This window comes from Rhinolophus sinicus, chromosome 5 (assembly GCF_057876585.1).
Source record: "Rhinolophus sinicus isolate RSI-liver-muscle chromosome 5, RSI-T2T, whole genome shotgun sequence".
In the NCBI taxonomy this organism is placed as follows: domain Eukaryota; kingdom Metazoa; phylum Chordata; class Mammalia; order Chiroptera; family Rhinolophidae; genus Rhinolophus; species Rhinolophus sinicus.
Genome location: NC_142505.1, coordinates 81,218,137 through 81,238,880, shown reverse-complemented (window position 1 = coordinate 81,238,880; position 20,744 = coordinate 81,218,137). Strand labels below are relative to the sequence as shown.

Genomic DNA, 20,744 nt, shown 5'->3' with positions numbered 1-20,744 from the left:
TTCCATGGAAGGGATATGCTGTATTATGTAACAAATCTGCTACTGGTAGACATTTTGTTGTTTCCCATTGTTTATAATTATTAAAATGCTGTAATGAACATTCTATTCATGCATCCTTGTGCACTTCTGTGAATGTCTCTAATGGATACATTTCTAGAAGTGGAATCTGCTGGGTCAAATGGAATGAACAGTTACAGTGTTAACAGGTGTTGCCAGATGCCCAGAGTCTTTGCACTAATTTACACCCTTACCTACAATGTATTAGAATGCCTGTTGCTGGTTGGCCTTGCCAGTATTGGCGTAAAGGCTCTCCAAGGTACGCATGTTTATTATGTATGTGTTTGGAGAGTGATTTACAAACCTCTTTAAGAAACTGGCGAAAGCTGTGGACCTTCTCAGAAAAGTGTAATTTTACACTTACGTATTTGACATATGATTTCAGTCTTCACCAGCTGGTCTCAGGTGACATTGTTCTTGTTGTTGCCTTCCTAATCACCAGCTCTCTCTTCTGCTTGGTGGACTTGGGAACACTGGAAAGTTTAAGGCTAAAGAGTAGTTGTAGAGTTATGACCTACAGTTCGTCCACCAAAGCCTGTAATCAGAGGTGGTGATACTTAAGTTTTGATAAAAATGTAGCTTCTGGTTTGGTTTTGAAGTCCACAATGAAGTGTGACGTGTGTGGTTAATCACAATTCAGGACTACACCGTGTTACTCTCTCATTCTGTCTTCATCTCTTGCTGTTTCTGTCTCTTGCTTCTTAGTCTTCGTACCTCTCTTTGCTTTTTATTTTCTGGTGGGTTGAGGAGTGGTACTGTGGAATTAAACCTCATTTAAAAATACATGTTGTATTTATTAAGTTTTATTTCCCCCTGATCCCAAATTAAAAACTGTCTTTGCAATAATATATCCCTCTGCTCCACATTTCAGAAAGAGCAAGTTGTTTGCTTCTCAGAAAACTCACTCATCTTTGTTTTGGAACATAGACGTAGTGGACATTTACTATGTACCAGGCACTCTGCTTAGAAATGTAAGGCGTATAAAGATATCCTGACTTCAAGAGGACTGTAACCTACTGCGGAAAATTTGAGAAGTATCATGTTTTTATGGATTCGTTTCCTTCACTAGACCAATGATCTCCTTAAGAGTAGAAAGGCCATGTCTGATCCTTGATTTTCCTATAAGCTGGCATATCATTGGTGGTCAGTAAGTGTCTGTTTAATGAGTAACAAGAACCCAAATGACTAAGAAAATGAATTGAGGAAGTGCTGCTATTTAGAGAGGAATAAGCAAGACACTCTGGAGATTGAAAGGAAGGACGGACATGGAATTGTTCAAGCTACGCCGTTAAAACTGGATTTGAATTTGGCCCGCTAAAAGCGAGCAAAGGGGCAGTATCAGGAACCCAGGAAAGCATGGGGCTCATTTGGCCAGAGCATGGGGTACCTGTGGATGAGGGGCGATGGGTCAGAGAATATCAGGCAGGGACCTTACTGGGTTAGGTAGACCTGGAACACCAGCAGGGGTTTGGATACTTTGGAGGGCAACAACCACTGAAGGGTTTTCAGAAGAGGGGTGCCCACACAGAGGGGAGATGCCGTGCCTGGCTGCAGTGGCAGGAGGCCTGGCACGAGGAGGAACCGTTTATCCTTCCAGTGGAGATTAGGTCTCATGATCTCCTACAGTCCCTGCTAACTCATGATGCTTGCCTCCCTGGATTTCTGAGGGATTTGCCTTCTCGTTTGGAAAATGGAAAATGGAAAGTGGAAAGAAGATGTCCTAGAGATGGCTTTTTGGGAGGTGATTTCTATCAAAAGGGATCCAGTCCAGAAGTACTCAATAGGGAGTGAATCCACTCATGCGTGCGAGGGAGAGCGAAGGCCAGAACTTCCAGCACTGCCTGGTCCCTGTAGGGAACTTGAGAGTGTGTGGCGGGCAGAGAACACATAATCAGGTGACAGTTGCAGCTCACGTTAGGTGCTCGGGATTGGGAGCACTGAAGGGAGGGGCAGCTGGGAGCAGCATCCGTTGTTGTGACGATGGGGTAGAGGTGTGGAACAGGCTGCTTTTCAGAAGTGTACACATCGGCAGGTTTGCTGGAGCGCCAACCTTGTGCTCAGCGGCCCGAAACATCCAGGCAGCCTCTGCCATGCTTGGGTGGGCACCTGCCAGCAGTCCCCTGAGGGGCAGGAAGCCAGAGCAGGGCAGCTGCTTTTATGTGCTTTATGGTGCATTGTTGCAAAACTGGCTTAAGCCTGTGGTTTCCTTTATCAGGAAACCCGAAACCCTTCTTCATTGTTGCGGGCTGGCAGTTGTTCTCATTTAAATTCTCTCCATGTTTGCTAGGTTATGCTGCTGCCTCTTTGATTTCTGTTCGGATGTCTTGGGGAGTGGGAAAGAGACTGCCTCATTTAAATGGGTCTGGGTGGCCTGCTGGTGGCCCCAGCCAAGGAAAGCTGTAGTGGGCGTTTTCAGTGTGGTCTAGGCATGGTTTAGCCAGCTCATTGGCTGTCCTCTCGATTTGGATGCACTGAAGCCTTCATTGTTATTGAACTTTTTGCAGCCTTAATGAGGGAGGCAGTCTGACATGAAAGTTATACAGAAATCATCTCCTCTACAGAATTCAATCAGGTGTATACTGAGAGCCTGTTAACACTCAGTCTGAGAATCTGTCACGGCACTGGTCCCCGTCTCATAGCTGGGAAAACTCAACAAGTCAGAGGCAAGAGCCAGGCAAACGCTATTATTGAGAGCGCTCTGCAGTCAGCCCAAGCATCCCACAGGCATTGTCTTTTACTACTCACAGTGAACTCGATGAAGTGGGTACTCAGCCCCATTCTGTACAAGGGCCACAGAGGTCATTTTCCCAAGGTCTCAGAGCTATTAAGTGGTGGAACTGGACCTGAAACCTGGATCTTCCTCAGCCTGTGCCCTCCACCACTGGACTGGACAACTGCCCAGGTCACCCAAATGCTAGAGGCTAGAACTCCTTCTGGTGAAACTGCAATGCGGGTGAAGAAATCAGAGCACATTACTTAGTAGGTCTCTTAATACTGATGATCCGGAACTGTAAGCTAACAGGAGACAAATTGGGGTGGTTTACACTTTGAAAGGTTAAGGAAGGCGCAGGTGACCTCATTTTGTTGCTCAACTTGCCTGTGTTTAAAGGAGACCCTCCCACAATGGGGATGGGGGAAAGACTTGGGACCAGTTGTTTCCTTGACTGCCTTCTCTGCACTATATCTGTTGCTCCATCTCCCTCTTTTCCTGCTCTGATTTGCATTCTGTCCCCCCTTCTCCCAAAAGAGACTTAAGAGTCACATACTAGAGAGCTGATCTAGAGAGAGATTCTATCCTAGGGATTTTGCTCCATTCATAAGTTATATAATTTTTCTTCTCTTTTCACTGCAGGGAGCATCCCAGCTGAAGGGCTTTTGCAACAGGTACGGAGGAAATTGTAGGGTCAGGAGTAGCTGATACTGTTTTGAAATTATTCATAGAACCATGTTTGGCTATGGAGGTAGGTAGCAGGTGCTGTAACGGAGGACAAATAGAGCCGATTATAATGTCAGGATCTCTGGGGACTGACGGGTGGGAAAAAAAGATTAAAAATTAAAGCTCAGTATCTTGGCACTTTGCTTTTTATTTATTTATTTTTTTTTTTGCCTCCTTATTAAATTATGACTCCTGTTTGAGGAAATAATTGAGAACAAAGGGTATGTTTAAAATACAATCTTTGTGTTTTAAATTTGACTAATGAATGGTTTTAGCACTTTGATTTGGTTCTCAGTCAACCTGTGTTCAAAGTGTCAATTAACCAATAAATATGAAAAACAAGAGTCAGAAATGGTTGCCACTCCTGCTAATGAGCTGCTAATGAAATTGTGCCAGGGTGGGAAATGCAGGCATTCTTCTGGAATCCCCTAGAGCAGGGGTGTTCAAACTTTTTTCAACGTTTTTCACCAAGGGCCATATGCGGTAAAATACACAGACAGCTGGGCCACTCACTCGAGGTGAAGTATGTATTGCCTCACCTGGTTTATTTAAGTAAACTAAATATATTTTTGGAGTTTGCTGTGGGCCAATTAACAATGGATCATGGGCCGCAGTTTGGACTCCCCTGCCCTAGAGTCTTCTCCAGAAAATGAGCAGTAGTGGAGCTAAGGCTCCTGACCCCTGGGAAATCGGCACATTTGACTCCTTCTCTTCCAATTTGCCATTTTCCCCTCCTCATTAGTAAGTGAGGCTCACTGCTAGTATCTCATGGTTAACACCAATTATGGTGAGAAATTTTTTTTTTTTAATTGGGGAATATGGGGAACAGTGTTTTTCCAGGACTTATCAGCTCCAGGTCAAGTTGTTGTTTTCAGTCTAGTTGTGGAGGGCGCAGTTCACTGGCCCATGTGGGAATTGAACCAGTGACCTTGGTGTTATAGGCACTGCACTCTAACCACTGGGCCAACCAGACACCCGAGAATTTTTAAAATGCAGTTTTATTTGCTTCAATTCCTATGTGGCTTTAGAAAGCTGGAAATATTGTTGCTGTGCTGTGGTTTATTTCCAGTGCCTGGCCCGTGGTCTCTTGGTGATTCGCTTTCTCTTCTAATTTTATTGAGCCTTTTCTCAGTCTCCTCACCCCCGACACATACATACACACACAACTGAAAATAGATTGAAGTCTGAATACATTCAAGATTTTGTAGGCATGAAGGAGTATGGGGTAGGTGGGGAGCGTATCTTTAAAAAGAAAAAAAAAAAGGAAAAGAAAAGGGAAATGGCAGGAACTAGTAGACCATAGCAGTCAACAGGGTTATTGAAAACCAGATTCTCAGTGTGGATGCAAAAGCCCAAGTGCTCTGATTAAGAGGCTGTGCTGTACCCGTTAGTCTCATGTGTCTTCTTCTAAGCTAAAGAGGAGCAGGGGACACATTGAGGCTAGAGCTAGAAGGGGGACAGAGGCAATCAGTGGGGAGGAAATAGATGTGGGAGCTGATTATAGGTCTCTGGGTGAAAGAAGCCCCTCTCCCTGTTCTTCTTTATTCCTTCCCTGGTTTTGTTACAGTTTGGAGCTCTGACAGGTCCCCAGGGCTGATGGGAGGAGTCACTACACGCTTAAGGTCTGGTCCCTTTGAGGAAGGAGGCCTGAGAGGGCCATGATAGGATGCCTAGTTTTTCTGGTCAGAATCTGTCATCCCTTACTACTGTCTCATTCTTCCCATTCCTGACCCATTCCCCTAGTTCAAGCTTTATTATGTCTGACTAGGTCAAGCAAGGATAATAGCTTTCCAACCGGCCTCCCTGCTTCTTGTCTCCCTGTTTCTTATGCTGAGCTCCAAATGCTTTAAGGGGAGTTACTCATTGCTCCCTGAATATGCCTGCTTCTTTGTTTGCCTGAAAGATGTTCTCTGGCCTTGGAGCTCTGAGTGTTGATCCCACGCTCCCTCGTTTACTTCGTACTCCTCAATGGCAGCAGTTGGTCTTGTTTCTGTGGTTTCCTTCCCAGTGTCGCACACAGCAGTGGCCCTCAGTGGCTGTGCAGTAAGCTGTGGCAGAAGGAGCCTAGAGTGCAAAGAGGCTCGCTGTGTCCTGGGTACGATTACTTTGAGCCTTTGTCCTGATGGCTGTTCAGAGTACCTGTCTGACTATAACACAGGAAGTCTAAGTAGCATAGCCAGGCCTTGTCCTGGAAGAGCTCTGCTTTTGTCAGTTTGGTATGTACGTAGAGGTTGGTGACTAGCTCTTGTCAGTCCTTGAGGCCTGGAAGGAGACGTGAGTTAGGTCACAGCAGGTCAGATTTTGGAGGGTAGTTCTGGAGGGTGATGGGAACTCTCAGGGTCGCTGTTCACTGAGGAAAACAGTGGAGTCAGTTGTTCTGAGGGGCTTTAATGCAGGTGAGAGGTTTCCACCCTTGCTTAGAAGCCATCCCAGAAAACTCTGCTAAAGGCCCTGCCCAGATTCTAGATTGTGGGACTTAGAGTGAAAAGTCAGTTTGGAGAATATTTTTATTTTTTTCTCCTTTTGTCATTGTGTAGTCTTTTAAGAAAATGTATAAATACAAGCACAATCGTACAATCTAGACTGGTTCACGATATGTTTTGCTGTTTTAAAAAAGGTCTCCATTTTTTTCCCTTCAAACAAATAATAACATTAAGCATTAGTGCAGAGTTCAGCACCCTAGAGAGGTTTGTGCACATTTTTTTATTGCTGGTTCAGTTCAAGTCTTGCCTTGGAGACAGGATAGATGCTCATTTGTGTGAGTTAGGGATCTTGCCAGGACTTGTTCTGGGGTTTTGAATAAAAAAGCTGGAGAGGACTGTGGTCGTCATAGCAACTGGGCCTGTAAAGTCTCAGCTCTGACTGGCCCGGGGAGGTGAGGGCATTGCTTCCTGTTCCATAGTCCATCTATTCCTTTTGGTCTGGGGAGTGGTGGCAGAGGGCTGGCATTCAGGCTGACCTTTGTGGAGGCCTACTGTGTGCCTGGAGTTGAGCCTGAGCTGTGGGCACAAATAATTGGTCCCTGCCCTTCAGAAACTCAGCATAATTGGGAATTTTTACTCTTGTTAACGTACACCTACAGGATTTGGTCAAAAAAAAAGTCTTTGTTTCATCCTGGTTGACATTTACCATTTTGGGGCTGTGTTTCCTGAAGCACTTAACTTCTTCTGAGCGCTGACACAGTGCTTTCTTATTTGTTCTTCACAACAATCTAATACATTAGGGAAAGCAAACACAATAGCTTCTTTTCATTTAACACAGAAAGGCCTCAAGAATCAGACAGAAAAAGGAATTTGGTTCAATTCACCTGGCCCTCAAAGACAGAGCTGAGTGGGTAGCAGAGTTCCAGGGCTCATGGTGGCACGGCTGGAGTAGCCCTGGATTTTCTGCCATTGTGTCCAGGTATGACTTAAAAGCACCTAGACACCCCTGGAGGAGGAGGTTTCCAGGCAGGAGTCTACAGAGGATACCCTGTTCTGTCTCACCCCTCCCAAAGCCACATAACTGCTGGGGCATCCGATGCCAAGACAGAAACGAGAGCACTGTGGCATCCATCTCACTTGGTCCTGTCTCACTGAAGCAGGGCATTCAGGCCACACAGCATTCTCACTGCGGGCACTTCCTGAGGAGGACCCTGCCAGTGAGTCCCAGAGAGGCAAGTTTTTAATCACCGGACACTGGGAGGAGTTGGGACAGAGAGTCAGGCAAATAGGTGAAACTTTTCCAGCACTCACAAATTGGCTATGGGCTGAATTTCGTTTATGGATGTTTCGTTTGGCTTTCATATTTTAAAATTTGAATGCTTCAGAGGGGGCATTTTTCTCAGCGCTCACCACTCCCTATTGTCTTACGGGTGACCCTCCTCACTTCTCCCTCTTACTTACCTGCCTCTCACAAGCCTTTGTGTTGGCTCTTACATCTTGGATCACTATTTCTTACCTGCCCTTCTTACCAGGGTCCCTCTTCACCAGGTGCTTCATGACCTCAGCCTTTCTAGGCCCATTTTCTTCCTCCTACACTGCCCAGAACTGTCCTTCTGGGGCTGTGTTTAGGCTCTGAGCTTAGCTCCCTATACTGGCCTCTAGAAATACTTGCTGTCACCTGGGACTGCATCCGATAGACTAATTACTGTTTCGGGATTCAAAAGAAAATTCTGCTTTATCCAAAGAAATGAATTTTTTAAGCAACTTTATTGAGATAAAATTTATATGCCATATAATTCACTCATTTAAAATACCGTGTTTCCCTGAAAATAAGATCTAGTCGGACCATCAGCTCTAATGCATCTTTTGGAGCAAAAATTAATATAAGACCTGGTATTATGTTATGTTATATTATGTCATATTATGTTATATTATATTATAATATACCCAGTCTTATAGTACAATAAGACCAGGTCTTATATTATATAAGACCGGGTCTTATATTGTAGTGAAATAAGACCGGGTCTTATATTAATTTTTGCTCCAAAAGACGCATTAGAGCTGATGGTCCAGCTAGGTCTTATTTTTGGGGAAACACAGTATGTAATGGGAATAATTCTCTCCCTACATCTAGGGACACTTATCCCTAGTCTGGTTTCCAGACTATGGGGTTTCATGGACCAGAAAAGCTTTAAAGAAAATTTTGGGGACCAGAGGCCAATATAAAAGTGTCCAATATAAAGAACAGTTTTTTATTTTGCTGAGTTAAGGGCCTTAACATGAGAAACAATCCACTATCATCCATCATCATTAATCTCATTTTATAAAAGGACATTTAACACTAAAAAGATATAGAAACTGTATAATTTCAGAAAAAAAACTGTCCTTTATATTGGACACTTTTAACTTCATGGTTTCAGAACCATTGGAATGGTCCTGAACAAACCACCTTAAAATGTGGCTTAAAACAACAGTAATTTCTCTTTGTATTGCTCTGACTCTAAGAACTAGAGTAATAGTTTACATACCCTTCAGATGCGCCCCCCAAATAAACAAACTAGGATGTGGAGGAGTGGGAACCACAAAATGGAATACAGACACCAACAAATGAACCAAGTATTACAAATTAACACCATAATCACTGAAGGGGTAGGGAAGAAAAGAACTAATCTAAGTGACTTTGTGAAATGATATCTTGACTAGATGCTATAAAACTAAAGACAGATGCTATAAAACTAAGGACAAAAGAACTGTACATAAATGCTGACTCAGTTTGATAAAATGTGTTTCTCATTGTGGTATGGGTTAGCAATTTTGAAACTAGTGTTTATGTATATTAGAATTGAACAATAGATATATTGCAGATAATAGGAGTCAGGTTTATCACTGTTGGACAAAGCAGTTACAAATAAGGAAAGGGGGGAGACAAATGAACTCTGAACTCTGTGGTGTTAGATTGGAATCTGGCATATAAGTATAAACTTGTGATTTTTAATATACAGACAAATAGATACAGAAATATATATGCATATATGTACGTGTGCGCGCAGACATACACATGCATACGCACACTTCTTAGCTCTGTCCATTGAAAGGGTCTAGAAACAATAACACTCTAATAGTAATGGACACACCTAGCACCCAGATCTTGGTTTCTAAATACTGTTCTTCAATAAAAGAGACTATGGTTCCTTGAGAAGTAGTTGGTTCTGGGGCTGGAGAAAGGAAAATACAAGATGAACTTAGAACATCTTATGGAACCAGGAAGTAAGGAAATACTTGAAAAAAGAAAATGATGAGGGGAAGGGACTTGTTAAAAGAACACAAGAGCCAACCTGAAGGAGCTCCTAATTGCCAAAGCTAAAACAGTTTGAGCAACAAAATAAATAATGATAGCATCGGATTATAACTCATAGAATAAAATACCCATGAGTTCATAGTGGTATAAGTAAATAATTAAATAGATGGAGGAGTGACAGTTTTTCCTTGCAGTGATTTTTCAATTAATGTGTAATGAAGGAGGGAAGTAGGGAATTGCATTAGATCATCACCACAGTGGTGATTGTTGCAGGATTCCCCTAATGATGTGGTTTGAGGAGAAAAGGGATTCGTATAATCTCAAAGTATTTCCCCCGTGATATATTTTAGCAATTCAGTGGTTTTTAGTATATTCACAACGTTGGGCAACTATCACCACTATCTAATGTAGTCATTCGCCATTTCTTTACCCCCTAGCCCCCGACAACCACTAATCTGTGTCTCTTGGTTTTTCTATTCTGGACATTTCATTTAAAAGGAATCATATGATATGTGGCTGTTTGTATCTGTCTTCTTTCACTTAATGTAATGTATTCAAGGTTCATCCATGTTGTGTATATATCAATATTTTATTCCTAATTTTAATGGCTGAATAGTATTCCACTGTATGGATATACCACAGTTTGTTTGTTCATTCATCAGTTGATGGACATTTGGTTTGTTTCCACATTCTGGCTATTACAAATAATGCTGCATGGGCGGTAATGTACAAGTTCTTTATGGTTTTAGTTTTCTTGTGTATACACCTAGGTGTGGAATTGCTGGGTTCACATGGTAACTGCGTGTTTAACTTTTTGAGAAACTGCTGCTCTGTTCTGTACAGTGCGGTAGTTTGCTATTATTTTTGTTTACTACCTGGAAAAGCTCAGCAGAGATTACTTTTCTTAGCTGATCGAGGCCAGTAGCACCAGTAAGAAGACATATTGGCATCACAAACCTTGTGATACAATGCATCGAGAACACCACTGCTTCATTTCTGTGGTGCTTCTGTCAAGGATGGATGACCTCAGTTTCATCATGAGAAGACAGCAGGCTGTCCTGAAGAACTGATCAGTATTCTCCCAGGGTGTCAGGGCCATAAAAGACCCGGGGAGTCTGAGGAGCTGTTGCAGACTACAGGTTAGGGAGAAATAACCAAAGGCCATGTGGGATCCTGGAACAGAAAAGGACATCAGTGGAAACACTGGTAAGGTTTGAAAAGGATCTTTAGTTTCTTAACAGTATTGTTAATTTCCCAGTTCTGATCATTGTCTATGGCTAGGTAAGATATTAACATTGGGAAGGGCAGTGTAAGCAATGTATGGAAACTGCAACATTTGTGTAAGTTAAAGGTGGTTCAAAGTAACAAGTTAAAAGATACTCAGCCTCTTGTTCTTGCTCACGTGTCTGCGGATCAGCTATACTTGGCTGACCACGGCTAGGTTCAGCTGGGCTTAGCTCTAGTCTGCAGTTTGGGACCAGGTCTGCCCCGTGGGTCTCTCATCCTTCTTCGACTGGAATGCTAGTGAAGCATGTTCTTCATGGTGACGGCAGAATTCCAAGAGATGAGCCAAACACACACGCATATTTCAAACTTCTGTGGCACGTTTGCTAACACCCCACTGACCAAGGCATGTTACAAGCTAAGTCCAAAGTCGGGATAGGAAAGTCCACTGTCACTAGTAAGAGGGGCTGCAAAGTTACACAGCAAAGGATGTGGATACAGGCAGCGGGGAAGAAAATTGGTGACAATAGTGCAATCTACCACAGATTTTTTTTCCCCTGGAGAAAGCAGTTGTTACCTGGGTCTTGGCCTGGGATTGAAGTCAGTGACAGAGAGTCCCAATGGGAGTCAAAACTCAAGTATGATGTGGCTTTACTTAATTGGGACAGGCTTTCTCCTTAATAGAGGCAGTTTCCTCAGGCTTGGGTCTGTCCCCAGGGAGCCAGTGGGGGACACAGACCCTGTAGGCTTTGCAGGCCTGTTTGCCTTTCTGGATCCCCGTCGTCCCTTGCTCTTTGCCCCCAATTCCTAACTCTTCACCTGCATGGATCTGGTGACTTCTTGCCTTTGCTCCTCTCTAGTGTTGTGGTCCCTTCACAGAGGCCCTGGAAGGATGCAGGTCAGATCACACTCTCTCTCTAACTTGGCCTTTTTCCCAGTGGGGTGGAAACATTGGAAATACTGTATTTTCTGCTGCCTCTGCCTCTGCTGCTGCCATGGCTGGTTTTGTGTATTTTCAATGAACGTAACCTGTATTTTAAGTTAATGCTATTGTGGTTGCTCTTGCACCCTGTGGTGGCTTATGTGAAAGGAGTAATTTTGGAATTTTCCCCAAATAAAATAAATTGGTTCACATAAGATCCTAGTCTCTTCCTTGGCCAGCGTAGCGTGGTCTAACCTGTTATATTCTGAAACTTACAATGTCATGTACTTTTTTTCTTTTCCGTTTCTAATTTTGATCAAAAGTCTGAAAATTCAAGATTCTGCTATTATTAGTAATGGATTAGTATTAATCCTCTTACTACTAAAAATAACTATTGACATGACTACTAATTATTATGAATCTACTTGCCCTAGTGAAAATCCTTGTTGGCCTTTCTACATACCTCTAGGTCAGGATTCTCTCTTTCATTTTTAATTTTTCATTCAACCAATAATTATTGAGGGTTTACTATATGCTAGGCCATGTGCTAGGCCCTGGGATAAAATGGTGAGCATTTATATTAACCAGGTAAATAAAAAAACTAAAATATAACTACTGATAGAGGAAAGTGCTATAAAGAAAAAAAGGTCATGGTGCTGTGAAAACCTTTAGGGGGCAGCTGGATCTGGTCTGAGGAAATAGAGGGTGCCTCTCAGCAGAAATGACTCAGCTGGGATTGAAAGGAGGAGGAGAGGAAGGCTGGGGTTGGAAAGAGCATTCTGGGCAAAGAGAGCAGCCTGGAATGGCCCCACGGTGGAGGGAGCATGGCTCTTGCGGGGAATGAGTTGTGGACGAGACTGAAGGGGCAGGCAAGGATTCCATCCTAAAGGGCCTCGTTGACCAGCATGAGGACGTTCATCTTTATTCTAAGAACAGTGGGAATCCATTAAAAGGTTTGAAACAGGGGAATGACATAGTCAGATTTGTATTTTGAAAAAAAAAAAAGTCATTCATTGTAAAGAACAGTGGGTTTGGGAGGTAAGAATAGCTGGGGGGTCAGTTGGAAGGCTCTGGCAGTGTCCACAAGAGAGATGGTGATGGTTGGACAAGAGCATGGTGGGGAGGACAGAGCAGGGTATAAATTCAAGAGATATGTAGCAGAAGTCACCAGGTTTTAGAGAGATAGATTGGGTATGCAGTTGGGCAGCAAAGTACAGGGAATACCCAGGATGACCTTAGCATTCAGCCAGGAAGGTGCCCTGTTATTTGTCTGTTTGGGATCTCTCCAGGTGAGACAACCTGTCCTCTTCACATGTTCAGCGATCAGATTGATGCTAGGAAGCCACCTCTTGCCCCATGGTCATAGGAATAGGGCAGAAGTTGTTCTTGCCAGTATTTGGCTTCGTCTCCTCTCACAACCAACTTCCTCAGCCATTAGCTCTGTTTTCCTACCCTCGCCTGGGTTTCCTGATGGCTCACCAAACCAGCAGCGTCCACAGCGCTTCCAGTGCTTCCAGCCTCTTCTGCTCTTTGCCTCCTGCAAGCAGCCTGGCTGTTTCTGTGTCTGAGCCTTTGCATGCAGGGCTCCATCTGTTTGGGATTCTCTTTTTTCCCAGTCTGGCACTCACTTTTTGCCTCATTTAATCACCAACTTAACCTTATTCAGGAAGCCTCCCCAGAGAAAGGTTTCCCCTCTCTATTCTGAACATATATATTTTTTTTATCCTTGAAGCAATTTGGATAGGTTTGAGGTTAGAAGGGGATCATTATGCACATATACTCAGGTATTTATGTTCCCATTGATTTTCAGCCAAAGATACAGAAATTCCCTGCTGAAGTGGGGCGGCAGGAACAGAACAGAACGCCTTGGCCTGGTGTTTCCCTGGCTCCTTGGTTCTGTGATGGAAGCACAGTGGTTGGTGGAACTTGCAATTCACTATGGTCCTGCCAGAATTGAGAAAACCTGAATGCTTGCTACGTTGTTACCCTTTTATACTCAGAGTTTACCTGATCCGTTCTGGGAGAACTTGTACTATGTGCTTCTGTTTGTGGAACTTTTCCAGGTCGTCATCCTGTTTTGATTTTTGAATCAAGCTCAGCATCAGCAGGGCGATGCCATCCTTTGTCAGGAAGAAGCAGAGTCAAAGTTCAGGTGTCAGAGCAGCATCTCTGCTTCTAGGTTTCCAGTCTCCTGAAGAGCTCTTTCCCTGAAATGTGCTCTCTCTGCAGCAATTAACATTCCTCTTTGTATTCCTAGAACCTACCTACCACTGTGGCCTGGAATGTAGTGGTAGTTGCTTGGTAAATATCAGTTGCATGAATGAATGAATAAGTATAACATTCCATTTGTAGTATGTGATGTTGCAAGATTGCTTTTTAACTATCCTTGGGTAATTTTATACAATGTGTATGAATAGCCCATCCATTCTCAACACTTGTTTTTCCAGCTAGTGGATCAGCTCTTCTGAGATAGGTGGGTGTAGGTTTTTTGTTTCTCTTGGTTCCAATTCCTGCCTTCTTGGCTTGCCATGTCCTCCTGCCTTCCAGTCTCTTGCTTCCTTGCTTCTTCCTTCTCATATACGTTAAGTGCCACAAATTTTATGTGTCAAGCTCTGGCCTAGAGGCTGGGGGTGAAAAAGGAGGAGATATAGTCCCTGTGCTCAGGGAGAAGGAGGCTGATTAGATAGATGAGGGTGGTGAGGTGTAAGTTTGCTGGAATGGCAAGCTGTCTGGGGTTCTGATACGGGAGGGGCACAAAGGATGCTGTGTGGCCATGTCCTGAGGGTAAGTAGGTATTCACCATTCATGTACCGTACATAGCAGAAAGGCTTATTATAGCTCAATGTAAAGAAACTAGAATGGTTTAAACACAATGCAGGTTCTAACTGGGGGACATTAGTCTCTAGACTGAAGTGCAGATAGCCTTGCACACTTTACCTCATACCTTTATTTGATGTGGATAAGCAAAGGGAGAATGTGTGACTGGTGTTAGGGAGGGAGGGAGGCAGGGAGAGAGAGCAGTGGGGAGGGCGGGACAGGGAGACATGGATGGATTCAGGTGCCTGCGTACAGCAGTCTGCTCTTCTGGAACGAAGACACCCTGTGGCCTGTTAGCCAGCCATCCCATCAGTATCCCTCTGAGGACTGTTGACCTCACGAACCTTCTCTGTTCTTGGCTTGTAGGTCAGGCTGTTCCTGCAGGATCCCATGTGCGGCTGAATCTCCAGACGGGGGCAAGAGAAGCGAAACTCCAAGATGAGGATACGTTCCGAAATACTTTGAAAGGGTCGAAGAAAGGCAAAAGGTAGAGTGTCGACCCTAGGGGCCGGGAGGCTGTCAGCACTGATTTTTGTAATACTGCAAGTAGCGACAATGCAATGTTTCTTACCCAAACTCATGCGGCTTTTTAAAAACAGTGAAATTTAATAGCGTAGAATTTGTGATAAATCTGTCAGGAAGTTTACTTCTATGGTCTTTGGAAAGAAATAGTTTGCAAAGCAAAGTGATACTTTAAAAAAGGCTTTAGGGGGAATGCTTAACCTGTTTTAAAAATGAATCTACTTTCCCCAGTACTTTAAGAGCACCCATTTGAATCCCAACAATTAATGCGCTGATTACAGATGAGTCATCTATTCATTAAAACAGGCCTGTTAGGCCTTCTGCTTTGCAGTAATACTTCCTTGGTGAACAGTAAAATTTAAAGTCTTTAATTCAGACTAACTTTTCCTCTTGTTAGTCCACATTAAAACAGGCTATCTTATAGTATAAAAGTTTTCCAATGATGCAAGATTGCCTTATGTTTTAGTAACCAGCGTGGATTATTCAATTTGGGTCAATATATAGTCTCTCTTTTTTTCTGCTATTCACCTTGAATTACCGAGTTTCTTCTGCTTGCTATTTCCTGCATGAGGGAGAAGGAGGTGGACATACGGGCTTGCAGGGCCTCCTGGAATTGTGCTGTTTGAAAGGTTGATATTAATACCAGCCATGCAGTTTCTAACACAGGGACCAGCAAATTATGGCCCATGGGACTGCTGCCTGGTTTGTTGTTGTTGTTGTTTTTTTACAGCTAAGTTGTTTTAAACATTTCTTAATGGTTAGGAAAAAACAAAAGGATAACGTTTCATGACTGATAACAATTGTGTGATATTCAGGTTTCAGTGTCCATAAGTAGTGTTATTGGAACATAGCCATGCTCATTCATTTATGTATTGTCTGTGGCTCTTTTTTTTCTAAACCAGCAGAGTTGAGTAGTTGAGACAATCACCATAAGGCCCACGAAGCCTAAAGATTATCTGGTCATTACAAATAGTTTGCTGCCCCTGTTCTAGTACATGTAAGTACTGGGAATCAGTCATGGATTGAGCAGGGATAGTGTTACTCAGTGCTTAGATTTTTATTATTTTAACAATATTTTGCAGTTAGATATGAGGCAGAAAGGGACCTTAGAGACCCAGTTTTTACCTAAGTCTTTTCCTTGATGTACCTGACAAAAAGGTCAGCCTGTCTACACGCACCTTCCGTCATGTACTCTCAACCCCACCACGCAGCCTGTTCATAATATGTGGGCAGTTTTCACTATTGGAAACTGCGACTTTATGTTTTGATAGATAGGGAGATTTTTGTCCTTCTTACAGTTACCCCAAACTGGGAGGGATCTTTATCTTCCCCATCTCTCCGGGTAGGCGTGTACCCAAGTCAGAAGATGATTCCTTTCTCACAACCATCTAAGAAAGAATCAAATCTCATTGTTGTAACCCTGCCAACCTCCCTCTATCCCCAGCACACATAGACACACATATGTCAGTGTCTCAAAGTAGTTCAGGAAATTGTTTCTCACATCTAAGCCAAGTCTTAGTTTCTAAATAAAAAGCCTATCTTTTTCTTGGTTTAAGAATACTGACTTACAGACTGGATTGCTTTGGAGTCTTTTATTTGTTGGTTTTAATACCAAGGGAAGTTATTTCTCCAATACCTGACTGGAGACCATCAGTAGGAGCATTTACTGCTTTGTCTGGTGTTCATATCTTTTTAGAATAGAAAGCAGAGCCATCCATATGGTCTGTAGTAGACACACCGAAAGAGAGAAATATTTGTCCCCACTCCTGACTCTTATCTCCTTTGAAGTATTTCTGAGGACTCTGCCCTGGAATGGCCTCCAGGATGTGCTGAACAGGTCCCCTTCCTTCTCAGCATTTATAGCCAGTGGCAAACCCATCTGAATAGGAGCCCGAGGCACTGGCAAGGTGGCGTGGGTGCTCACTGCCCTGAGTTCAGGAGTCTCTGGCTGCCTTTGGTGGTGACTCTCCCCCTGGGATCGTCCTGTGCTCCTCCAATTGTACTTCACAGTGTCTTTCTGGCTCTTCAGCACTGGAATGGGAACAGAGGCCAAAGGGCAGGGCTAATATCCAAAATTGTTGTAGTAGTTTGCTTATCCGCGTGTTCTGTTTTTGGGGGACAAGAGGAGCTGCTTTCCATCAGATTGTCATAGAGGCTGCCGACCCCAGCAGAGTTAAGAACCACTGGTTGGAGAGAGATGGTGATGGTCCATTCAGCCAAATGCACGGCAGCCTCTCCACCAGTCCTGCCGGATGTGTGACTGGCCACACTGCTACCTAGAGTGGCAATGCCTCTGGGCTGTGAAACCTGGGACAGGGTCTCCGACTCTGATTTGTCCCAGAGGATTCTCTTGTCACTGCCTGATTGCCTGTTGGCTCCCAGCAGCGGGGTTTCCTCTTGCTATTTTTATATTAGGCATTGCCATCGCCACTGGTTCTAGCCCTCGTCCCTGTCGACCTCTCCACGTTGCACGTCTCTCTTTGCCCTGGAGCAGCCAGCTTCTTTCAATCACCCTCCTGTGTTTGGAGGGATGAGGGACAAACTACATCCAAGTCATCCCACCTTGGGTTGAGCATTTACCATGATACAGTATGCTGTAGTAGTTACGTGAGTGGGCCCAGGACAGAGCCATTTACTTGCTCCATTCATTCATTTCACAAAAGACCTATTGAGTGCCTATGTGCCAGGCATTGGGGTTCCAGTAATAAACGAAACAGATAAGATGCCAGCCTTGTGGAGGCTGACAGGGAGAAAACAGGTAAATAAACATGCAAGTAAGGTAACCACAGATTATAAGAAACACTAAGGAAGAAACAAACAAGGTCGTAAGTCAGTCACTGGGGGAGGTCACTTTTGATAAGATGGTTTGGGAAGGCCTTGTCAAGATGATGTTTGAACTGAGACCTGAAGAATGAGGGGGATTTAGTGGCTACTTTTATATGTTTAGGGTTGGAACATTGCAGGCACAGGGAACAAGAAGAGTCCCTGGCTTTGTCAAGGGAAAGGCTTTGTCAAGTGTGAGAAACAGAAAAATGATCAAGGTGACGAGAGAGGTGGAGAAGGAAGAAGACTAATACCTAGGAGATGAGATTAAAGAGAGATAAGATCATGTGGAGTTTTGAGGAGCGTGTTGAATGTTCTTCACTTAGCTAGAATTGTAATGGGAAGCCGTGAGGCTTTTGTGGGAGGGTGATTTAATATAATGCAGTTTTCGACATCACTCTAATTGGTATGTGTGTAGAAAATAGATTGAAGGTGGACAAAAGCAGAAGCACAGAGACAATTAAGGTATCTTTTTAGTAGATTGGACAAGACATAATGGTGGCTTAGTCTAAGGTGTCATAATGGAGAGTGGATGGAATTGGATATTTAATTTGGAGGGAGTGACAACAAGACATGCTTATGATTTAGATGTAGGAGTTGAAGGAAGGTTGATAGAAGGAATTCAGGATAAAGCTTCATTTGGGGATTTGTGTAATTACATGCTTGGAGGTATGTAATTTATTGAAATTTATTGTGGGAACTGAATCCAGTTCCTACATTTATTGAAATAGAAAAGATTGTGAGAGGGACAGATTTCTAGGGAGAACATCAAGACCTGTGTTTTAGATGTAATAAGCGTGAGGTGCCTGTTACACATCCGAGACCCAAGATATATCAGGTAGTTGTACAGGAGTCTGGCTGGTACTCAGGGGAGCGTTTTGGGTCAGAGACATAAAGTTGGGCATCATTGCCTCATAGTTCTTTAGAAAGAACTAGAGGAAAGTATAGATATAGAGAAGAGCAGATTGTCCAGGATTGAAGTCTGAGGCATTCCAGCACGTACAGGGTTCAGGCAGGAGATGAGGAACCAGCAAAAGAGAGAAGGAATGAGGAAGGGGAAGAACCAAGAGAGCACGGTAACAAGAAGCCAGGAAAGGAGAGTGTTTTGAGGAGAGAGAGGTGAATTGTGTAAATGCTGCTGAGTGGTGAAGGAACATGACATTAGTGAAGAGTCCATCGGATTTGGCCAGCAATTATTCATAATTTTGAGAAGCAGCTTTAGTAAAGTTGTGGGAACTGAATCCAGATTAGAGCAGATGGCAATGTAAATAGCAGCAGGAAGGTGAGGATAGTGGGTGAAAACAGTGTGTTCATAGTTTACTCTGGTCGGGAGCAGAACAATGGCGTGACAATTAGACTGTGCGCTCAAAGGAGTGTTGGTATCCAGTCCCAGGGAGAAACTGGTGATGCAGGCAGGAGGGGGTGGTGTCATTACGGAAGTTTAAGCTTTTGGAAAGGCACGTGGGATCTGGGGCTTAAGTTTAATCGGAGCAGGGACACTGGCATCCATTCTAATAGAAGGGAAAGCAGAGAATATAGATTTAGGTGCAGATTGGTGCGTTGAGCTGATGAGGGAGTTCTTGATCATAACATCTGTTTTTCTCAGTGAAGAATGAAGTGAGAATACCAGCCGAGGATGGTTGTGTGTGTGTGCACGTGTGAGTGCAAGCACACAGGTGCATACTTGTGACCTGACAGAGGGATTTAAGGCAGTAAACAGAACTAGGAGACATGATGGGACTAGGCCTGCCCAATTAGCCCTCTCAGACGAGGGAGGAGATAATCTGTTCAAGCTGTGGCCCTAAATACTGAGCTCCCTCTCAGGCGTAAGGGGCAGGGCACTGGTGTCCTCAAGCAGCTGGCAGTGGATGGTACTCTGCTGGGCGAGGGATTTTCTCCCCTATCTTGTAGGACTGTGGTAATGATTTGGATGAAATATTACTCCTGAAGGGTTAACACAGTGTCTGACACATGGTTGAGTGCTCAATAAATGGGAGTGAGTCGCTATTATTAATTAGTTTAGGAAGACTGAGGTGTGAAGAAGACAAGCGTTTTTCTCAGGGCCCTAAAGGGCTCTGGGATGAATCAAAGGCCATGAGCACACGCCCTTCTCATGAGAGCAAAGGCCTGCGAGGATCTTGGACTCTGAGACTGATGGAGGTACTCGTCTTCCCTGGAGCAGAGCCGGCTCTGACTCCTTCCCCCGCCTCGATATAGCTCCGGGGTTATCCTTAACCTCCTTACCCCCTCAGCTGGACAGTCTTGTCAAACGCAGCCCGCCTTCCATGCATCCCTTTGTCCATAGCACTCTTCTTCCTACCTCTGTTCACTAAACTGAAATGGCTGCTGGTGGCAAAACCTGCCCCCTCCTCCCACGCCATGAATGCCTTCACTCCAGTCAGGGTGAATGGTGTGGCTGGGACCAGCTCCAGGGGGCTTGTGAGGATCCCACTCTGCAGTCTTTGCTGGCTTCCCGAGATTATGTCCACGTTGTTTCCTTTCCTCCCTCTTCTTGGAGGCTAGCTGTGGAAGGTGGCTGGCCTTGATTCTAGTCCTTTCCATTCCTTTGTCAGGTTGATGTATACCTCCTGCATCTACTCTGTGCCAAGGGGTTTGTCTTAAAAGTGTGAATGTATCCAGCCTGTTTTTGTGAAGACAGGCTGGCTTGTCAAATTAGGTCAGGCATACGCTTGTGGGGCTCAGGGCCCTGTTGGTTTCTTTCCTAGAAGAATATAAATAAACAGGGTCCATGTTATTCCCTCTGTCTGTGTCCAGTACCCTCCAGGAGCTCTTGCCCTGGTATATACTGAGAGAGCAGCATTGCACAGACATTCCAGACTTGTTTTTGTCTAAGTAGTTGGCTGAGAGCTCTCTGTCCATGATGGGCTTCTGTCTGCCCCATGCCGTTTCCTCCTCTTTCATGATATGACTCCATCTTCAGTGTCTTTCCTCCTCTAGCTTCAAGGTAAGATCACCCTGTTGGACTTCTCATTGACAGGTCAGCTCTCAGTTAGAGCTGGCCTGGTTTAGCTTGCCTTAAAGTACCAGCCCCCCATGGGGGTTTTCTTTCTTGGGAAAGATGGTGCCTCCCTCCTGACTCTCAGCTTCTCTTTGGACAGGCTGGACATCAGCACCAACACTTACACATCTCAGGACCTCAAGAGTGCACTGGCAAAATTCAAGGAAGGGGCAAAAATGGAGACTTCAGAGGAAGACAAGGTA

The 20,744-nt window shown here is 44.1% G+C and overlaps 1 protein-coding gene across 4 annotated transcripts in view; it reads left to right on the top strand.

Moving 5' to 3' along the window:
- SIL1 (SIL1 nucleotide exchange factor) overlaps nucleotides 1-20,744 on the top strand; it is a 183,711-nt gene that overhangs the window by 86,518 nt on the left and 76,449 nt on the right. For all 4 annotated transcript variants that reach the window (XM_019740406.3, XM_074313593.2, XM_088798636.1 and 1 more), the window contains 2 exons: nucleotides 14,544-14,664; nucleotides 20,642-20,741. In XM_019740406.3, the coding sequence (XP_019595965.2) occupies nucleotides 14,544-14,664; nucleotides 20,642-20,741 (221 nt within the window). The remainder of the gene's footprint in view (nucleotides 1-14,543; nucleotides 14,665-20,641; nucleotides 20,742-20,744) is intronic.